The following is a 19,154-nucleotide window of genomic DNA, read 5'->3' as shown; positions in this document are numbered from 1 at the left end:
ATCACTAAAATATTCTCCATATCAGCAATAAGTTTATATTTCACTTTCTTATTCATGTATTCACTGGAGTAGCACTGTTAATTTCATTCAAAAACTTTACAATTGCAGTCAGAACAGACCTGTTTAATGAAAGTGGCCCAGCTCCCTACCTGTCTTGGCTTTGAACGTGCCTTCCTCATTTAGCTTAATCATTTCTAGTTTTTGATTTAAAGTGAGAGACATGTGATTCTTCTTTTCACTTTATACTTATAGGCCATTGTAGGGTTATTAGCCTAAATTCAATATCATTATGTCTTTTTTTTTTTAATTTACTTTTCTTGTTAAATCATATCTGTGTACATTAGTGCAATCAAGGGGTACAATGTGCTGGTTTCATATACAATCTGAAATATTCTCATCAAACTTTTCAACGTAACCTTCATGGCATTTTCTTAGTTACTGTATGTAGGCATTTGTATTCTGCATTTAGTAAGTTTCCCCTGTACCCATTCTAAGATTCACCGTAGGTGTGGCCCCACCCATTACCATCCCTTCATCATGACCTCCCCCCTCCCTTCCCTTTCTTGGCCCATTCCCCATAGTCTTGTGCTCTAGATGGGTTATAGCCTTCATTGAAAGCTATAATTTAGCTTCATGGTAGAGCTGAGTACATTGGATACTTTTTATTCCATTCCTGAGATACTTTGCTAAGAAGAATATGTTCCAGCTCCATCCATGTAAACATGAAAGAGGTAAAGTCTCCATCTTTCTAAAGGCTGCATAATATTCCATGGTATACATGTACCACAATTTGCTAGTGCATTCGTGGGTCGATGCACTTGGGTTTCTTCCATGACTTAGCAATTATGAATTGGGCTGCAATAAACATTCTGGTACAGATGTTTATTATATTGTGATTTTTGGTCTTCTGGGTATAAACCTAGTAAAGGAATTATAGGATCGAATGGCAGGTCTATTTTTAGTTCTCTAAGTATTCTCCAAACACCCTTCCGGAAGGAATGTATTAGTGTGCATTCCCACCAGCAGTGTAGAAGTGTGCCCTTTTCTCCACACCCACGCCAACATTTCTGGTTTGGGGATTTTGTTATGTGGGCTACTCTTACTGGGGTTAGGTGATATCTCACAGTAGTTTTGATTTGCATTTCTCTGATGATTAAGGATGATGAGCTTTTTTTCATGTGTTTGTAGATTGTGCGTCTGTCTTCTTTGGAGAAGCTTCTCTTCAAGTCCCTTGCCCACCCTGAGATGGGGTCACGTGTTCTTTTCTTGATAATACGTTTGAGTTCTCTGTGGATTCTGGTTATTAGACCTTTATCGGAGGTATAACCTGCAAATATTTTCTTCCATTCTGAGGGTTGTCTGCTTGCTTTACTTACTATGTCCTTGGCTGTGCACAAGCTTTTTAGTTTGATCAGGTCCCAGTAGTGTATTTCTGATACTGCTTCAATTGCCTGGGGAGTCCTCCTCACAAAATATTCACCCAGGCCGATTCCTTCAAGAGTTTTCCCTGCACTTTCTTCAAGTATTTTTATAGTTTCATGTCTTAAGTTTAAGTCTTTTATCCAGTGAGGGTCTATCTTAGTTAATGGTGAAAGATGTGGGTCCAGTTTCAGTCTTCTACAGGTTGCCAGCCAGTTCACCCAGCACCATTTGTTAAATAGGGAATCTTTTCCCCACTGAATGTTTTTAATTGGCTCGTCAAAGAGCAAATAACGATAAGTAGGTGGATTCATCTCTTGGTTCTCTATTCTGTTCCAGATATCTACTTCTCTGTTTTTGTGCCAGTACCATGCTGTTTTGATCACTATCAATTTATAGTACAGTCTCAGGTCTGGTAGCGTGATTCCTCCTATTTTGTTTTTATGGATGAGTAATATTTTGGCTATTCGAGGTTTTCCTGATTCCATATAAAATGAAGTATTATTTTTTCAAGATCTTTAAAGTACGACAGTGGAGCTTTAATTGGGATTGCATTAAAATTATATATTGCTTTGGGTAGTATGGACATCATAACAATGTTGATTTTTCCCAGCCATGAGCATGGTATGTTTTTCCATTTGTTAACATCTTCGGCTATTTCTTTTCTTAGAGTTTCATAGTTCTCTTTGTAGAGATCTTTCATGTCCTTTGTTAGGTATACTCCCAAATATTTCATCTTCTTTGGCACTACTGTGAAAGGAATAGAGTCCTTGACTGTTTTTTCAGCTTGGTTATTGTTGGTATGTATAAAGGCTACAGATTTATGGGTATTGATTTTGTAGCCTGAGACATTGTTGTATTCCTTGATCACATCTAAAAGTTTTGTAGTAGAATCCCTAGTGTTTTCCAGATATACGATCATATCATCTGCGAAGAGTGAAAGTTTGATCTCTTCTGACCCTATGTGGATACCCTTGATCGCCTTTTCTTCCCTAATTGCAATGGCTAAAACTTCCATTACAATGTTAAAGAGCAATGGAGACAATGGGCAACCTTGCCTGATTCCTGATCTAAGTGGAAATGATTCCAATTTAACTCCATTCAATATAATATTGGCTGTGGGTTTGCTGTAGATAGCCTCTATTAGTTTAAGAAATGTCCCTTCTATACCAATTTTCTTAAGTGTTCTGATAATGAAGGGATGCTGGATATTATCAAAAGCTTTTTCTGCATCAATTGAAAGAATCATATGGTCCTTCTTTTTTAGTTTGTTTATGTGCTGAATTACATTTATAGATTTATGTATATTAAACCAGCCTTGAGACCCTGCGATAAATCCCACTTGGTCATGGTGTATAATTTTTTTGATGTGTTGTTGGATTCTGTTTGTTAGGATCTTATTAAGTATTTTAGCATCAATATTCATTAGTGATATTGGTCTATAATTTTCTTTTCTTGTTGGGTCTTTCCCTGATTTGGGGATCAAGGTGATGTTTGCTTCGTAGAATGTGTTGGGTAATATTCCTTCTTTTTCTATATTTTGGAAGAGATTTAGTAATATAGGTACTAGTTCTTCTTTAAAGGTTTGGTAGAATTCTGACATAAAGCCATCTGGTCCTGGGCTTTTCTTTTTAGGGAGATTTTGTATAGTTGATGCTATTTCAGAACTTGATATAGGCCTGTTCAACATTTCCACTTCATTCTGGCTAAGTCTTGGTAGGTGGCGTACTTCCAGGCATTGGTTGATTTCTTTTCAGATTTTCATATTTGTGAGAATAGAGTTTCTTGTAGTATTCGTTAAGGAGTTTTTGAATTTCTGAGGGGTCTGTTGTTACTTCATCATTACCATTTCTGACTGATGAAATTAGAGATTTTACTCTTTTTTTCCTGGTTAGGGTGGCCAAAGGTTTATATATTTTATTGATCTTTTCAAAAAACCAACTTTTGGATTTATTGATCTGTTGTATAGTTCTTTTGTTTTCAATTTTATTTAATTCTGCTCTTATTTTGGTTATGTCTTTTCTTCTCCTGGGTTTGGGGTTGGAGGTTCTTCCTTCTGCGGTTGCTTGAGATGTCCCATTAAGTTATTAACTTCCTCTCTTTCCGTTTTCTTGAGGAAGGCTTGCAGTATTATAAATTTCCCTCTCAGGACTGCCTTTGCAGTATCCCAGAGGTTCTGGTAATTCGTGTCTTGATTGTTGTTTTGTTCCAAAAATTCGGTGATTTCCTTCTTAATCTCATCTATAACCCATGTATCCTTCAGCATAAGGTTGTTTAGCTTCCATTTTTTTGTATGGATATGAAGGTTCCTGTTTTTATTGAGTTCAACTTTTATTCCATGATGGTCTGAGAAGATGCAAGGAATAATTTCTATTTTTTTAAATTTGCTGAGGTTAGATTTGTGGCCTGGGATGTGGTCAATTTTGGAGTATGTTCCGTGGGCTCATGAGAAGAATGTGTATTCAGTTTTTTGGGGATGAAATGTTCTGTAGATGTCTGTTAAGTCCAGATGTTGAATGGTTGAGTTTAAATCTAAAATTTCTTTGCTTAGCTTCTTTTTGGAGGATCTATCCAGGACTGCTAAAGGGGTGTTAAAATCTCCAACTACTATGGAAGTGGAGGAAATAGAGTTCTTCATGTCTGTTAGAGTTTCTCTTATAAGTTGAGGTGCATTCTGGTTGGGTGCATAAATATTAATAATTGAGATCTCATCATATTGAGTATTACCTTTAACAGATATGAAGTGTCCATCCTTATCCTTAATTATTTTGGTTGGTTTAAAGCCAAAATAATTGTGTCTGCGAACAGGATTGCAACACCTGCTTTTTTCTGCTTTCCATTTGCCTGGAATATAGATGACCATCCCTTCACCTTGAATCTATATTTGTCTTTTAATGTAAGATGTGATTCTTTTATTCAGAAGATATCTGGCTTGAGTTTTTGTATCCGGTCAGCCAACCTGTGCCTCTTTACAGGACAGTTTAAACCATTCACATTAATTAAGAATATTGATAAGCCTTTTGAGAGTCCGGTGGACATTTTTAATCCTTTTGAGACTGTGGAAGTTGGAATTTGATCAAAATTTTCTGGGTGGGTTTACTTTTGTGGTGGAGGATTACGCTGGTGTTTATGGAGGATAGGTCTGAGAATATCCTGGAGAGCTGGTTTAGTTATGGCAAATTTCTTCAACATGTGAATGTCATTGAAGTATTTAATTTCTCTGTCATAAATGAAACTCAGTTTAGCTGGGTATAGGATCCTGGGTTGAAAGTTATTTTGTTTTAGGAGATTAAAAGTCGATGACCATCCTCTTCTAGCTCGAATGGTTTCAGCATAGAGATCTGAAGTTATTCTAATATTCTTCCCCTTGTAGGTAATGGTTTTCTTTCGTCTGGCGGCTTTCAGAATTTTCTCCTTCATATTACCTTTAGTGTAATTGATTATGATGTATCTGGGGGATGTCTTATTCGGGTTGAGTCTTGCTGGAGTTCTGAAACTGTCTGCTATCTGAATTTCAGAATCTCTTGACATGTCTGGAAAGTTCTCCTTCATAATCTCTTGGAGAAGAAACTCTGTGCCTTGTGTAGCCACTTCGTCGCTTTCGGGGATCCCTGTAAGAAGAATATTGATTTTATTCTAATTATCCAAGAGCTCTCTGAGAGAGTGATGTGTTTTTGCCCTCCATTTCTCTTCCTCTTTGAGAGTTTGGGAGCGTTCAAAAACTTTGTCTTCAGTGTCAGGAATCCTTTCTTCTGCTTGCTCCATTCTGTTTGTGAGGGATTCTACTGTGTTTCTCAGATCTTTGAGGGCTGCAGCTTCTTGTCTGAATGTGTCAATATCTTTGGTCATTTGGTCTTTGAATTTGTTGAATTCTTGAGGTATCTTTTGGGTTACTGCTTGGAGTTCTAATTCGATCTTATTTGATATTCACATTCTGAATTCGATTTCTGACATCTCAGCTATTTGTTTGTGCATAGGATCTTGTGCTGTGTCTGCCCCATTGATCCTTGGGGTAGTTGATCTACTTTGATTATTCATATTGCCACAGTTTTTCTGTTGATTTTGCCTCATGATTGTTTTCACCGTTGCCTCTGGCGGTCCTCAGAGTTTGGGAGGTGTCTCTCCAAGATTAGACCCCATTGGGATTACTCTATTGTTGCTGGATCTTTGTAGGGGGTGACCCTGTGTCGTTCCTCTGGGGCTGCCCCAGCTAGGGAGTTCTGGTTGTGGAAGCAGCTCTGGCGTTTGACACACCCAGATCCAGCAACAGGGCGGGAGGTGGTGTGCACGGGTCTGGGAGTGCCTGGCGCCCAGTGACTTTGGCACAGAGAGCCCAAGGCTTCAGCAGTCTCTGTCCAGGAGACGGGCTCTGCGCAGAAGCAGGGAGGGCTCCAGAGGTCACACACCTACCAGTATCCCTGGCCAGACGAATGGGCCAGTGTGGAGGCCTGGAGGACACAGGAGGGAGGACGCAGGGTTCTGCAGCTCCCGCAGTTCCTGGTCAGGGCATGCGGAGGCCCAGTGGGTGCAGGTTGCAGGTCGGGGTTCCTGGCGCAGCTCTTATGGAGGTCTGGGCGGTGCCACGCCAGGAGTTTTAGGTTGCTATGAGCTGTGATGCCACGGCACTCTATCCAGGGCAACAGCCCGAGTTTCCAATGTGCCCAAACCGTCTCACTCTGCCCCTAAGCGTTAAGGCTGTAAGGCAGCTCAGTCCCCACCTTAGGCTGCTCAGTCACTAGGTTACTGGGTGCCCCAGGATCCTTCCTCTCGGACCCTGTGGGCGGAGCTTGGGGGGCAGTTCTCTATAATGGCTCCCTGCAGCCCAGCTCAGTGGCTCAGTCTGGGGCCCTAGACAATGCCCAAAGTTCTCCACACTCCTGCTCAACCTCTCCCCAAGGTAGTTCAACTGAGTGCCAAGTTCAAAAACACTGAAACAGTTCACAGGTAAGGCCTTTCTGGTTTGCAGTCTCACTGCTGCTTGTACTTACGGTTGCCGGTGGATTAGGTCGATGGAACACACGCAACCACTTGCCAGTTTTCCACTGTTGTTGTCCTCCTCTTTGGGTCCAGAAGTCCCTTGCTGACTCCCTGGTATCCTCAAAGGGATGATTATAGGCAGATCCCACCAGCCAGAGATGCCTGGAGTCTTATCTCCCCAGACTCACCGTGCCCAGTTGCAGGGAAGCTGTTACTTGGCCGCCATCTTTAATCCCAATATCATTATGTCTTAACAGGATGCTTGAGGATGGGGAGAGAGGTGGCTGGTTGGTGGAGCAGTCAGACCACACACAACATTTATCAGTTAGGTTCTCTATCTTATATGAGTGTGGTTAATACGCCCAAACAGTTAAATTAGTACCGTTAAGATCACTGATCACAGCTTACCATAACAGACATAATAACAATGAAAAAGTTTGAAACATTGGGAGAATAACCAAAATGTGACACACAAACAAAGTGAACATATGCTATTTAAAAAATGGTATCGATAGAGTTGGCTCAGGGGGAGGTTGCCACGAGCCATTCTGTTAAAAATGCAGTCTCTGTGAAGCACAACCAAAGCGTAGTAAGACAAGGTATGCCTGTATTACACAGGCCAGTTTTCTACTGCTGACTTGCCACCAGTAGGCAGTTTATTTATCCTTTAAGTTTTACCTTCTATAAAATGGGTACATTATGTACTCCCTAGCTACTTCAGAATTTGCAGGAAAATGAATAAAATTCTCTTTGATGTTGCTAATATAAATGATTAGATATAACAGCTCAGAACCTGTGTAGTTTATCTTGCAATGTACAATAAATGTACCCTCCACTGAATCAAAATTTTTGGAGATTACGAACGTGTATTTTCATTTTTAATAAACAATTCCAGGTGATTTTTAAGGGCAGAAGAATCCCTGTTATTACAGTGAGAACAGGAACTATGTTTCTTAATATACACATCCAGCACATCCCCAATGCATGTTGATATTCAAAACTATAGTAGTGGATTTAAGAGAAAGTTCAGTTGGTTTCTCGATAACAAAACCAGTTGCAGCAGATCTTTTATTAAAGCATTGAGTAAAGGCCATGGAGTAAGCCTCTAGAGCAGTGTTTTCCGACCCTTTTTATCACATGGCACACCTATAGTTAACCTTTCACAGCACGCTTCAATTGTGTTGATCCAAAAAAAAAAAAGAGTAAAGAATGAATATACTTACTGTGCTTTGAACTTCTTTTGAACATAATTTAATGATCTTTAAAAATTTTCGTGGCTGACCTGAGATCCTTTCATGGCACACTGGTGTGCTGTGGCTCTAAAGGACTATTTAACCCCTTATTTCTAAATCACTTATCTTCTAAAGTATCAAGGAGGCTAATTTTTGGTTCTGTTTTGTAAAAACTGAGGTAAGACCTGTTTCTAGTTTCATGTGATAGTTAAGTGACTTTGTCTCAACTGTTTATCCTCTTTTCCCTAGACAACTGTACTGAATGCTCTATGTTTTGAAATAACCAACTTTTTTTTTCCTTAAAAGCGTCATTTATTAATGTGATTTTCCTTATTCTCTTCTTCCCTCCATCACAGGCGGCATGTTTTCTATCTTCAGCATCATTTACATGGTAGGTTTACTCACAGCATAACCCAGTTGTCACCTGCAGACAGCCCTGGGGGAACTTTGAGTGACTTGCACCATATCCCAGCAGGCCCCCAATTGTCTCAGGCCATGGAAGTGGATGGACTCAATGACTCAAGCAGGCAAGGCTATTCCCAGGAAACTAAACGCCTAAAGCGGACCCCAGCTCCAGACTCCCTAGGCCTAGAAATGGAACACAAGTTCATTGATCAAGTGTTATCCACCTGCCGGAATGTAGAGCAAGCCAGGTTTGCCAATGCATACAGGAAATGGCTGGTTACTTTGAGTCAATGATAGAGGTGGATTAGTCCTATAGAGTTCCCCTTCTAGTGCAATATTGTTTTCCTTACAGTTGCATGAACTGTTTACTATTATTGACTAACCTTTTTCTTCATCTTTCGGTTAAAAGTCCATAGTAAATCTTTCATTTTATTTATTTTGTTAAGTATTGGCATTCCTTTGGGGATAAAAGAATTGTGTACTTCTTTTCTGTTTAACACTGAGTCTTAAGTTTTCTTTTGAACTTCTCCTTCTGTATATTTCTATAAGTGAGGCTTCTCATTTGGTTCTTCTAATTAGTCCACACACACCTTCACCCACCTCAGTACAATTGCTGCATAGGCAAATTATTTTAAAAATTTATATTGTAATTCAGCTAAAGAATATTAATGCAAATGCAGAGTGATTTGATGTAATTAATATCAAATAGCTAGGTGGATGGATATGTGAAAATGAAAACCAGTTCTCTTCTCGAGTATGTTCTACTTAATGTATGGACTAACATAACCAAAGTCAGAAGTATTGGAATTTATATGAAAAAATACATCCAATATAACCCATTTTTAAAATGATTATTTTTTTAAAAAATCCTAATTTAATTGTTTATGTAATTGCAGTACTGAGAAATTATTTTTATTACTAGTTTTGATAGATTGTTTTTACCTCAAATTTGGTACATGCCAAAACACTTGTCAGCCCTTATAAAATTGATTTTTTAAAAAAGCCTGGAATGCCATTTTTAGTTATTACTACTATTTTCCTTTCAAATTCACTTATGAAGCATGGGAGAAATATACATAGAAATGTATCACTAAAATTCTTTCTTGTTAGAAATTTATTGAGGAAATACTAGATAAACCACAAAATTACTATAAAGCAACTATGTAAAAGTTTACTGGCAAAAGCCAGGGAAAAATAATACTTTTGAAGATTAGTTCTTCAGTGTTTATTTTAGAAACATTACACTTTAATACTGAACTTATCAGGGACAAGGTACCAAAGTATCCGCATTGTAGCTATATCTTTTCAATACCAAGGGCTGAGTTTTTCAGGTCTGTGAAGTGGGGTTGGGGAAAGGGCCAGGTAATGTCTACTTTCTTATTATGTTTCCTCTTTTGTAAATGGTCTGTGTTTCTCCTCTCCACATCTTCCTTATTTATTTTATCAAACCATTCCCTTTCCTTTGGTCACTTTCACTTTTGTATGATTTTTCTCATCTGTCTTATTTCAGGGATGTGTCCTGAAGATATTCTCCTTATTTGCAGTAATTTCATACCCCATCTAAGATATACACACAGGAAATAACAAGAGCTGCCCCTCTAAAAGTTATTCCAGTGATGGAAACTGTTCTATATGTGTTTAGAATGTGGCAGAAAAAACTGTGACCAACTTGCTTTTGCCTGTTCTCCTATTTACTTGTTAGGTAAACTTTAAGGTGGGAAGAAAGATGTGTGGAAAGGCAAACCTCTTCTGTCTCACTATTATGGAAAGGCTAGACTTAGGTTAGGTGCATTGTCATAAGAAGGAAAAATAGGTTGTTTACTTGGGCATCACGGTTTTGTTGACTGGCAGTCCGTTGAACTGAGTGAGACTTAAGAACACCAGAAAAATTATATAGCATGGCCCCAGTAGACAGAAGTTGCTCTTCTCTCTTGGGGCAAAGGGAATACTCTATAGCTTATTTATTCTATTTAGAGGAGAAGATAATTGCCATTATGAACATAATTCCATGTCCCTTTGTGTACAAAGTGTATTTTAAAACAAATACCTCAAGGTCCACCCAGACCTCTATGAATAAAATCATTAGTTTATGACTCTTAGCTCCTGTCAGGGTTGGTGGGAAATTACAAAGATGACGTGGGAGGTTCAATTCATTCCATTAATACAGATTGCCAAATTCTGACCTCACTCTGAAATACCTTTTTTCGAAGCATCATGTTTAGTATCCTAAGTAATAGGGTTTAATATGAGGAAGTGTCAGGACATGAGTATAGACAACCCTGTCAGTTTTAATAGTGCTCCAAGTCTTTTTGTATCTTCTGCTGAGTATCTTGCCCATCTTTGTTGTTAACTATGTTTGTATCTTCTAAGGCTTTTAACCTACTCTTTTCTGAAGCCATGCAGTCCTTGAATATATCTTGGTCTCTTGCCTTCCTAATAAAGTTTTAAGTAGGGAGTGAAAATATCCAAAGGATACTGTTAGTATATGACTTTTGTGTGCTACTTTATTTTTAAAATTTGCATTTTTCAAGTTTTCATTAACAGGAAACCCTAGTATTGCCCCATATGGTTGTAGTTTTTTTCCCTATGTGGTCAATATTTAAATTCATAAGGTGTAGCATAATATCTTTGACTCAATGAACTCATCAGTGGAAAGGCTATGTCTGTTTTCAGGGGCTTGTTAGTCTTCATGCATTTTTCTATAAATACCTAGTTGTTAAAACGAAAAGATGGTTTAAATTAAAACACATTTCATTAAACTTTTCACTGGAAGAGTAGCAGGTCATTGTCCCATCCTGTGGATTAATACTACTACTGACAAGCCAAAACAGTAAGATCTGTAACTATCTCCATTATTGCCCTTGTCCCTCCTTTTTTTTTAAGTATACCTATTTTGGTAATATGGTGTTCCCAGATTCTATTTGTACCTTGCACATTGTGAGGACTCGTTAAATATTTATTAAGTTAATGATTGTTTGAAGAAGAGAAAGATCGGTTGTAAGTGATAGGTGAAGTGAGTGATGATTGAAAAACTGATGAGTTAGTGCACTGGATCATGAATGAATGATGCTTTCTGGCTTCATACTTGGGGAGAGCTATTGCATGTAGAATAAGTTCCTTTAGTTCTTTTTCTTCATTTGATTAATTTGTTTAAATTTGTTAAATCTCAGCCAAATGTGTTGCTCTATAATTATCAATTAACTGTACTTAAATATACACTAAAAATTCATAGAGCTAATGAAGCCCACTTGCGTTAAGAACACTACTTTCCGTTCACTGTTGGTATTAGAGATCTTACACACAGAGCCAGTGCCACGTTTGGTCATTTGCAGAAATTCTTTGATTCAGTGACGTGTTGATCTGTACACGTGGATAGTCATTTTATGCTTCTTTTTGCCTCCCAACCCAAACTGTGGACCTTTTAGTTATTTCTTAAAATACATGAGTCTTTGTTTAAGCATAAGCATTTTTTGTTGTTGTTGTTTATTTTTGAGATAGCATCTTACTTTGTTGCACTCAGTAGGGTGCCCTGGCATCATAGCTCACTGCAACCTCAAACTCAAGGGCGCAAGTGATCCTCTTGTCTCAGACTCCCGAATAGCTGGACTACAAGTTGCCCACCACAATGCTTGGCTGTTTTTAGAGACAAGGTCTCGCTCTTGCTCAGGCTGGTCTCGAACTCCTAAGCTCAAGCAGTCCACTCATCTTGGCCTCCCAGGGTGCTAGGATTTATGGTCTTGAGCCACAGTGCCACCGTGCCTGGCCCTAAGTGTAAGCATTTGATACATGTTAGCGTTCTCTTTGTCTTTTCTAGATGTTGCATTTTATTACCTTTTAAAAACTCTGGGCCCTTGCTTTCAGTCAGAGTTCTTACTCCTATGGTGCTTGTAACTTAAAGGCATCATAAATTATTAGGATTAAGTGTATACGGGTTATCAGTAAAAGACACTTAAATCTTTAAATAAGGACTTCCATGACACAAAATGTGGAAACAGAAGTTTTTTTGTTTCTATGCAGCAGTTTTTAAGAAAGCGTGTTTGATAGACGTTGTTGTTTGCATATGTTGATATGCTCAAGTCATGCCAATTCAAGTTTGTTGGGTCACACAGATTGTGTGTGTGTGTGTAAACTTTTAATTGTGATGAACAAATTGTCTATAATTTTCTCTTATGTAACACAGATGGTATCCTGATTAGAAGTGCAGCTATCACCTACTGTACCACAGTCCTGTCACTACCTTAGTTCTCTTGAACTATAGAAGATAAAAGTTTAGTTGTACAGTGTAACCTGGCTTATTGTACCCTCAATGAATCCCCAACAATAAAAAAAAAATAAGTTTAGTTGTAAAAAGAAGTAACATATGATCTTTTTCCCTTTTTTTTTTTACAAAAATCTGTTTAAGTTTATTGTTAATTTGTTACTAGAAAGATATGTTTAAAACTTTAAGATACTTAAAGTGTGTTAGAAATTTTGAACAGCATTATAAAAACAACCTTTTTTCTTTGGGAAAAACTTTTCAGATAGAGCTGTGCAAACCCTAGTACTTCATGTGCTGCCACCTCCCATGCTCAGGTGTGCTCTGTAATGAGCTCCTATTTAATGGAGAAGTGTGTGGAGGCGCTGGAAAGTTTAGGCAAACTCAGTGTCATGAGGGAAATGATCAAGAAAAAACCCCAAGAATTCTACTTACCGTCACACAGTATCTTTTAAAAAATAACAGTATGTACTGCGTCTATTCGAGTGTCTTTCTTGTTTTGGGGGGGAGCAAGACTATCTTTTAACATTTCAGTAGGACTCAAGGGGACAGAAGTTTTATCAGTTTATTGTGGCCCATTTTTTTTTTTTTTATTCTCATTGCTAGGCATGGTCCTATGAGGTATCTTATTCTACAATGAGATACTGATATAAGTAGGCAGGATGCTTTGATATATATTTCTTAAGTTATCATTTTTAAGCACCCCACCAAGAATTAGTTCTTTCTGTCTGACAACTAGTACTTTGTGGGTTGGAAAGCATCCCATTTGGTGGGCAGTATGTGCACAATTAAAGATCAAACTGAGACTTGTGTTTGAAGGGTAACAGTGGCATTCCATCCTCACATAAAGGGCAAATAGTTGTCCTTTGCCTTATTTTAAAGACCTTTCTCTCCCAAATCAGGCCTAATATTAAGATAGTTGTAAGTAGGAAAAATAGGAATTGTTTTCTTTCAAATATTAGAGGAAAAGAAATACTGAGATAAAAAGTTAAACGTGTTATTTTATGAATTTTTATAGAGAACAGAGGGATAAGAAATCCATATTTCAGGATAGCAAATATTCATTGTAATTTCATGAAAATATATAATCAACAATTCCAAAGTGCTTTACAGAGAACTGTTGGCGAATATGTTCCTAAAGGGCACCAATATGCTGTGTTGATAGCAGAGACAGAAAGCCAGTTGTGGATCTGTGCTGGGAGGGGAATCCCAAACAAAGTCAGAAACTTTGTTTCTCGACTCTCACCAGGCCATGTTAACACTGTAAAACCAAACTGAAAAAAAAAAAAGTAGGACAGTAGCTTAGTCTGCTGCTAAAACTTTGTGCTTCCAAGATTATCAGCTATATATAGTTTTTGCTTTCTGGACAATAATACAGTCCTTAGAACTAACCCTGACATTTCTTTTATTAGTCTGTTATTCCTCAGGGTGTAGAAGATTTAGTAAATTTAGGACAAAATTTTGTATTCAGTGGCAAAAAAGAAAAGGCAAAAATATGCGAATTATATTATTAGCTCTTAAAATTTTAGTACAGATAGTATTTTTTATAAACCACTACTAGTGCAGTGGCTAGTAGATGCTCTGTGACCGCCTTGTTTGTCTTACTGCTTCTGTCCCTGTGGCTCTATTATAAACATTTTATTACTGTGGAAGTTACTTCTGTATTTTATTTCCATGTTTGGCAGAGGTGTGGATGATTGTATTTTGCTTTAGTTGACATCATTTTCAATTTTTAAAAATAATTATTGAGGAAAATGACTACCATTGGTTTTCAGATTGACAACTGTTTTTGCCTCCTGAGACTTGAGCTTCTCTGGAGTGTTTTCTGTGCAGAGGCCGTACATATTCAGCTCCTTGCATAATGCCCTGCATGCTGTAGGAATTTACTTAGTCAGAATGGATAAAGTTTCAAAAGGTAAAACTAGCTCATCTCTGTCTTCTTATCATTATCCACGTTCTCAACTTTGGGAGAAATCTGACATTTTGCATAAAATACATAATCAAGTTTGAATGTACAAGGCAAAGATATACAATTGTACAACATTGCAAGTGAAATTTACCAATGATTATTACTCTCGTATTTACTGAAAACGTTCCTATGTAAGGTAGTTTTTATTATTAGACAAACCCCCTCCAGCAAAGTTGGAAACCTAATACAAGTGCCCGTTTGCCTAAATTAACCAGACATTTGTGTAAAATATTAATGTTAACTCTTTTGAACAGTATTTCAGCTGTGACATTCTGGCTTTTCTTCTGTACTTTTAGAGAATTAGCCTTAATTTAATATATGGCAATCACTTTCTGTAGAGTACTATGCAGCATACTTGAGAATGTTTATAAGGTAATGGGTAACAAGTTTGAGGGTTTTTTTTTTTTAATGTTAACAGGTTATACAATTTTATACATCCATATTTCAAACAGCATTCTGTTACAAATGCTCCTATATTTTCCTCCGTTACAAATACCATCCTGCATTTGGAGCAGGTATTTTTTCTTATTGGTTACAGAATGGTTGTAGACTGAGTGCAGTCATAGTAGGTGCTCAATAAATACTTAGTTGATAATTGATCTAACAAACTAACAGCTTTCAGAAAGGAGACTACTGTCATCTTTTCACTGAGGAGTAATATATGTGTGAATTTAAAAATTATATTTGACATGAATTATTAGGCTTATTTAGGTTGGAGTTAGTAACATGTAATAAAAATATTTATGTAGAACATGGTCTGAAGATAGGAGATGTGAAAAGTTTTTAAGTAGCTTCTTGTGCAGAGCACATTAATGAATGTGTTAAAGGTCTTAATAGGTGGCTGACTGAACTTGAGAGAAGTACTTTTGTCTTCCACAGTTGTTTTCTGTGTTAGTATATCTAGTACTGTTTGAGTTCTTTTTATTCATCCATTAAAAAAAACTAAATATCATAGTTCTTTTTCCTTGTCTTTATAGTGGTGATAATAAGTTGTATTAAGTGACTTAACTTGTTTTCTCAAAACATCTTTGACACGAGAGAGCAGTTTTTATGAAAGATATAGTAGCTTAAACATCAGTTAATTTGTGGCTTTCAGAGAATTTTTGACAAGAGTTTACCTAATATATACAAATTAAACAGTTTTAACAAACACAAACATTCCGACTTAAGCTGTGAGGAACAGAGTGTGGTGCAGATGTGACTAGGCATTGCCTCCTGGCAAGGTTCTTCATGCGTGACTGCGACGCTGGCTGCTGACTGAGGTGACCACTGTTAGTATTCTGTTTTGGTGTATATTGTTCCTAGGAGAATAAGGGAATGTGTACTAGATCAATTTACTGTTTTTGAGTTGGAAAAAATAAAAGATGAGGTATTATAAGTATGCCAAATATTTATTACATTCTACTTCAAAAGATAAAGAATGGCAAGGGAGAAAAAGATAAGAGGTCAGTAGTAATTTTTTAATTTGCTTCTAATTTTTTTTAAACTCAAAGTTTCTTGAGCCACTAGTCCGTTGCTTAATTTAACATAGAAAGACTTTAAATTTAAAGGACGAATTCTCAGATACTGTATTCTACTATTAGAATTCACCATGCCTATTAAAATTTTATATTGCTTGAAGATTTAAGTTACAGTCAGTATTGTTTTAAAGATTTTCTTGTAGTTCATGTTTAAATGGACAAGTTACATATATGATCTGTGGTGTAAGGTCAGATTCTGGGCTAATTTTAAAGATAAGCTTAGCTAACTTACTTTACTGAAGATTGTAATTGTCTTTACTCTGATTGCACTGCTGTGTTTTTTTAACCTTTTCCTCCCCTTGCCCCCTGCATAGTGATTTGCATTGAAATTCTTTTACTTCTCATCATACACCGATTAACATTTTTTAAGGATAAAATATTTTGTGAATTTTTTTAACACTTAAAATGTATACCTTGCAGAGATATAATAGTAAATTTTACAGTGGCTTATATACAGAATGTACTTACAAAGTTCTAGGAGTTAGTACCCTGGAATGCTTAAAGTATGATGGTAAGTGGTAAGGCTAATATAATGACTATAGATTATCTACATACACAGTAGTCAATAGAAATATAATGTAAAACAAAATAATTTTTAGGCTTGGCACCTGTAGCTCAGCGGTTAGGGCGCCAGCCACATACACTGGGGCTGGCAGGTTCAAAGCCAGCCAGGGCCTGCCAAACAACAACGACAACTACAATAACAAAAAAAATAGCTGGGCATTGTGGCGGGCACCTGTAGTCTCAGCCACTTGGGAGGCTGAGGCAAAAGAATCACTTAAGCCTAAGAGTTTGAGGTTGCTGTGAGCTGTGACGCCACCGCACTCTACCAAGGGCGACATAGTAAAACTCTGTCTCAAAAAAAGTAATATTTAATTTTCTAGTAGCCACATTAACATCAAAAGAGAAACAGGTGAAATTAGCTTTAATGATATATTTTATTTAGCCCAGTATATTAATATCTTAATGTGTAATCAACATAAAAATTATTAATGAAACATCTAACATTCTTTCCCCATACTAAGTCTTCACAATTTAATTGTATTTTATAATCAGAGCATATTTTAATTCTGACTGGCCACATTTTAAGTGTTCAATAGCCAAATGTGGCTAAGGGCCATTACACTGGACAATACAGATTCATAGAGTAGAAAGTATGACTTTATTTTAAATCCAGAGTTGGTGACGTAGGCATGAAATTATGGTACTTTAAAAATTATTTAGAATATTTATAAAAGCATTGAGGACAATTATCCACTTAATTTCTTTTGTCTTGTTTTTAAATATGGTCTAGAGATAGAATAAACCTATTCCAATTTGCCAAGCATTATTTAAGGAGGAAGAAATTCTTACCATGTGAAATACTATGATAATGATGATCGCAACAACACATCATTAGCAACAAATTTTTCATTGTGTTCAGTAAATTCTGTCCTGTTTTTTCAAAATGATAGCTTAAATTGCATGTTAATTGTATCTCTTACCTATTTTCTTTTATATTATTCTTATAATATAATAATGTATATTAACAAACAGCCCTAGGATTCTAATCTTCCTATGCAGATGTCTTCCAGTACTTACTGGTACTTACTAAATTGTGATAAGTGGCAGAAAAGTAGAATGAAACGTTCTTCTTTCCATTAGATTTGTTTTTATCACGTGACCATGTACCAAGCCAGCTATAAATTATTGTATTAATGTAGAATATGGGAAATAGCGTCTGTCTTATCTTTGCTAAATGTTTGCAATTTATAAGTAAACTTTTCATCTCCTAAAATGAGTGTTAAGTGTGATTTTATTTTTAATTGTGGTGGTACTGTAAACTCAATTCCAGCCTACCAAGCTGTTCTTTTTATTTGCTTTGATTTGTGGGGGGTGTATGGTGTTGTCTTGTAGAAGTAATAAAAAATGTCACTGTGTCTGGGTGGCGCCTGTGGCTCAGTGGGTAGGGCGCCGGCCCCATATGCCGAGGGTGGCGGGTTCAAACCCAGCCCAGGTCAAACTGCAACAAAAAAATAGCCGGGCGTTGTGGCGGGCGCCTGTAGTCCCAGCTACTTGGGAGGCTGAGGCAAGAGAATCACCTAAGCCCAAGGATTTGGAGGTTGCTGTGAGCTGTGTGATGCTATGGCACTCTACCCAGGGCAATAAGGTGAGACTCTGTCTCTACAAAAAAAAAAACAACAACAACAACAACAAAAAAATGTCACTGTGTCTAGGCTTGACCCTAGAAAGGGTAAAAAAAATTAGAGAAATTCGGGCCATTGTCTTTTAAAACACTGTGTAATTTCTAATTCAGACATTAGCAAGATGATAGAATAGCTATTGTGGCAGCAGAAACATCAATTTGAACAATAATCCACTTGCAACAACACCTTCACAAGAGCTAAGAAAACCAGGTGAGAGATTACAGCAACTGAATGTGGCAGCAGAATGAAAAAAGACACATTAAAGAGGGTGGGAAGGACAATTTCACATCACCCATGTTACCATTCCCCCAACTCTATGCAGCACAGTGTGGAGAGAGATACCCTCTGCTTGGGGGAAAGAGAGGAACATGAAGACTGGACTTTGTCTTAGACCCCAACACCAGCCTGTCCTAGTAAATCCCAGCACCATATAGGCCCCCTTGGCCCCACACTCCCAGCTGGTATCCACAGACTGCACCCCAAGGCCTACCACAGCATCAGGTCAGATCCTTGCAGCCCTAGGCTCCAGGCATTCCTGATTCACTCAGTCTCCAGGCCTGCCATGCCACCAAGCTGGCCCCCACAGATAACTGGTCCATGCCTACCCCAGGGCCACAGTGGCCCTAATGGCTCCAGGCTCTGGACTGCTTGTAACAGGATGGCCCCCACAACCACAGGTTTCAGGTGGTTACACCACCTGCAATCACAGGTTCAATGTTTAGGCTCGCCCATTTGCATATAAGCTCCAGGCCTATCCAGCACTGGGCCTGCTCCAGTGGCTGCAGGCTCCAGGTCTACCCCAGAGTCCAGATCAGCCCAGAGCAAGAACACCCTTCACAGCCTCAGGCTTTAGCTTCACCCAAGTGCCAGCTCAGCATCTTGGCTCAGGCAGCAGTCTGGCACCAGCAGACAGGGCTTCAGGCCTACCTAGTGTCAAGCCATTATCTGTAGCCATACCCTTCAGACCATCCCCTACAGTTCCTTACTCTAACAGACTCAAGGTTCAGACCCATCCCAGCAGAGGGCTGACCCCATAGGACTAAGCTCCAGGTCTGTCCCTATAGACTCAGGTTCCAGGCTGGTCCTCATGGACCCAGACTTTAGGCCAGTCTTAGGAAACTAGGCCCTATTCCTGCCTCGGCACCATGCTAACTCCAGTAGACCCAAGGTCCAGGTCTGTTGTAACAGGAC

The 19,154-nt window shown here is 38.0% G+C and overlaps 1 protein-coding gene across 4 annotated transcripts in view; it reads left to right on the top strand.

Annotated features, from left to right (window-relative positions):
• PTAR1 (protein prenyltransferase alpha subunit repeat containing 1) overlaps window positions 1–17,554 on the top strand; it is a 73,981-nt gene extending 56,427 nt beyond the window's left edge. For 2 of the 4 annotated variants that reach the window (XM_053574737.1, XM_053574754.1), the window contains exon 7: window positions 7,985–17,554. In XM_053574737.1, the coding sequence (XP_053430712.1) occupies window positions 7,985–8,327 (343 nt within the window). In that variant the 3' untranslated portion in view covers window positions 8,328–17,554. The remainder of the gene's footprint in view (window positions 1–7,984) is intronic. The other 2 variants (XM_053574745.1, XM_053574756.1) reach the window with 2 other exon arrangements.
• The last annotated feature ends 1,600 nt before the right edge of the window (window positions 17,555–19,154 follow it).

This window comes from Nycticebus coucang, chromosome 2 (genome assembly GCF_027406575.1).
Source record: "Nycticebus coucang isolate mNycCou1 chromosome 2, mNycCou1.pri, whole genome shotgun sequence".
Lineage (NCBI taxonomy): Eukaryota > Metazoa > Chordata > Mammalia > Primates > Lorisidae > Nycticebus > Nycticebus coucang.
This window is presented reverse-complemented; position numbering and strand designations above follow the sequence as displayed.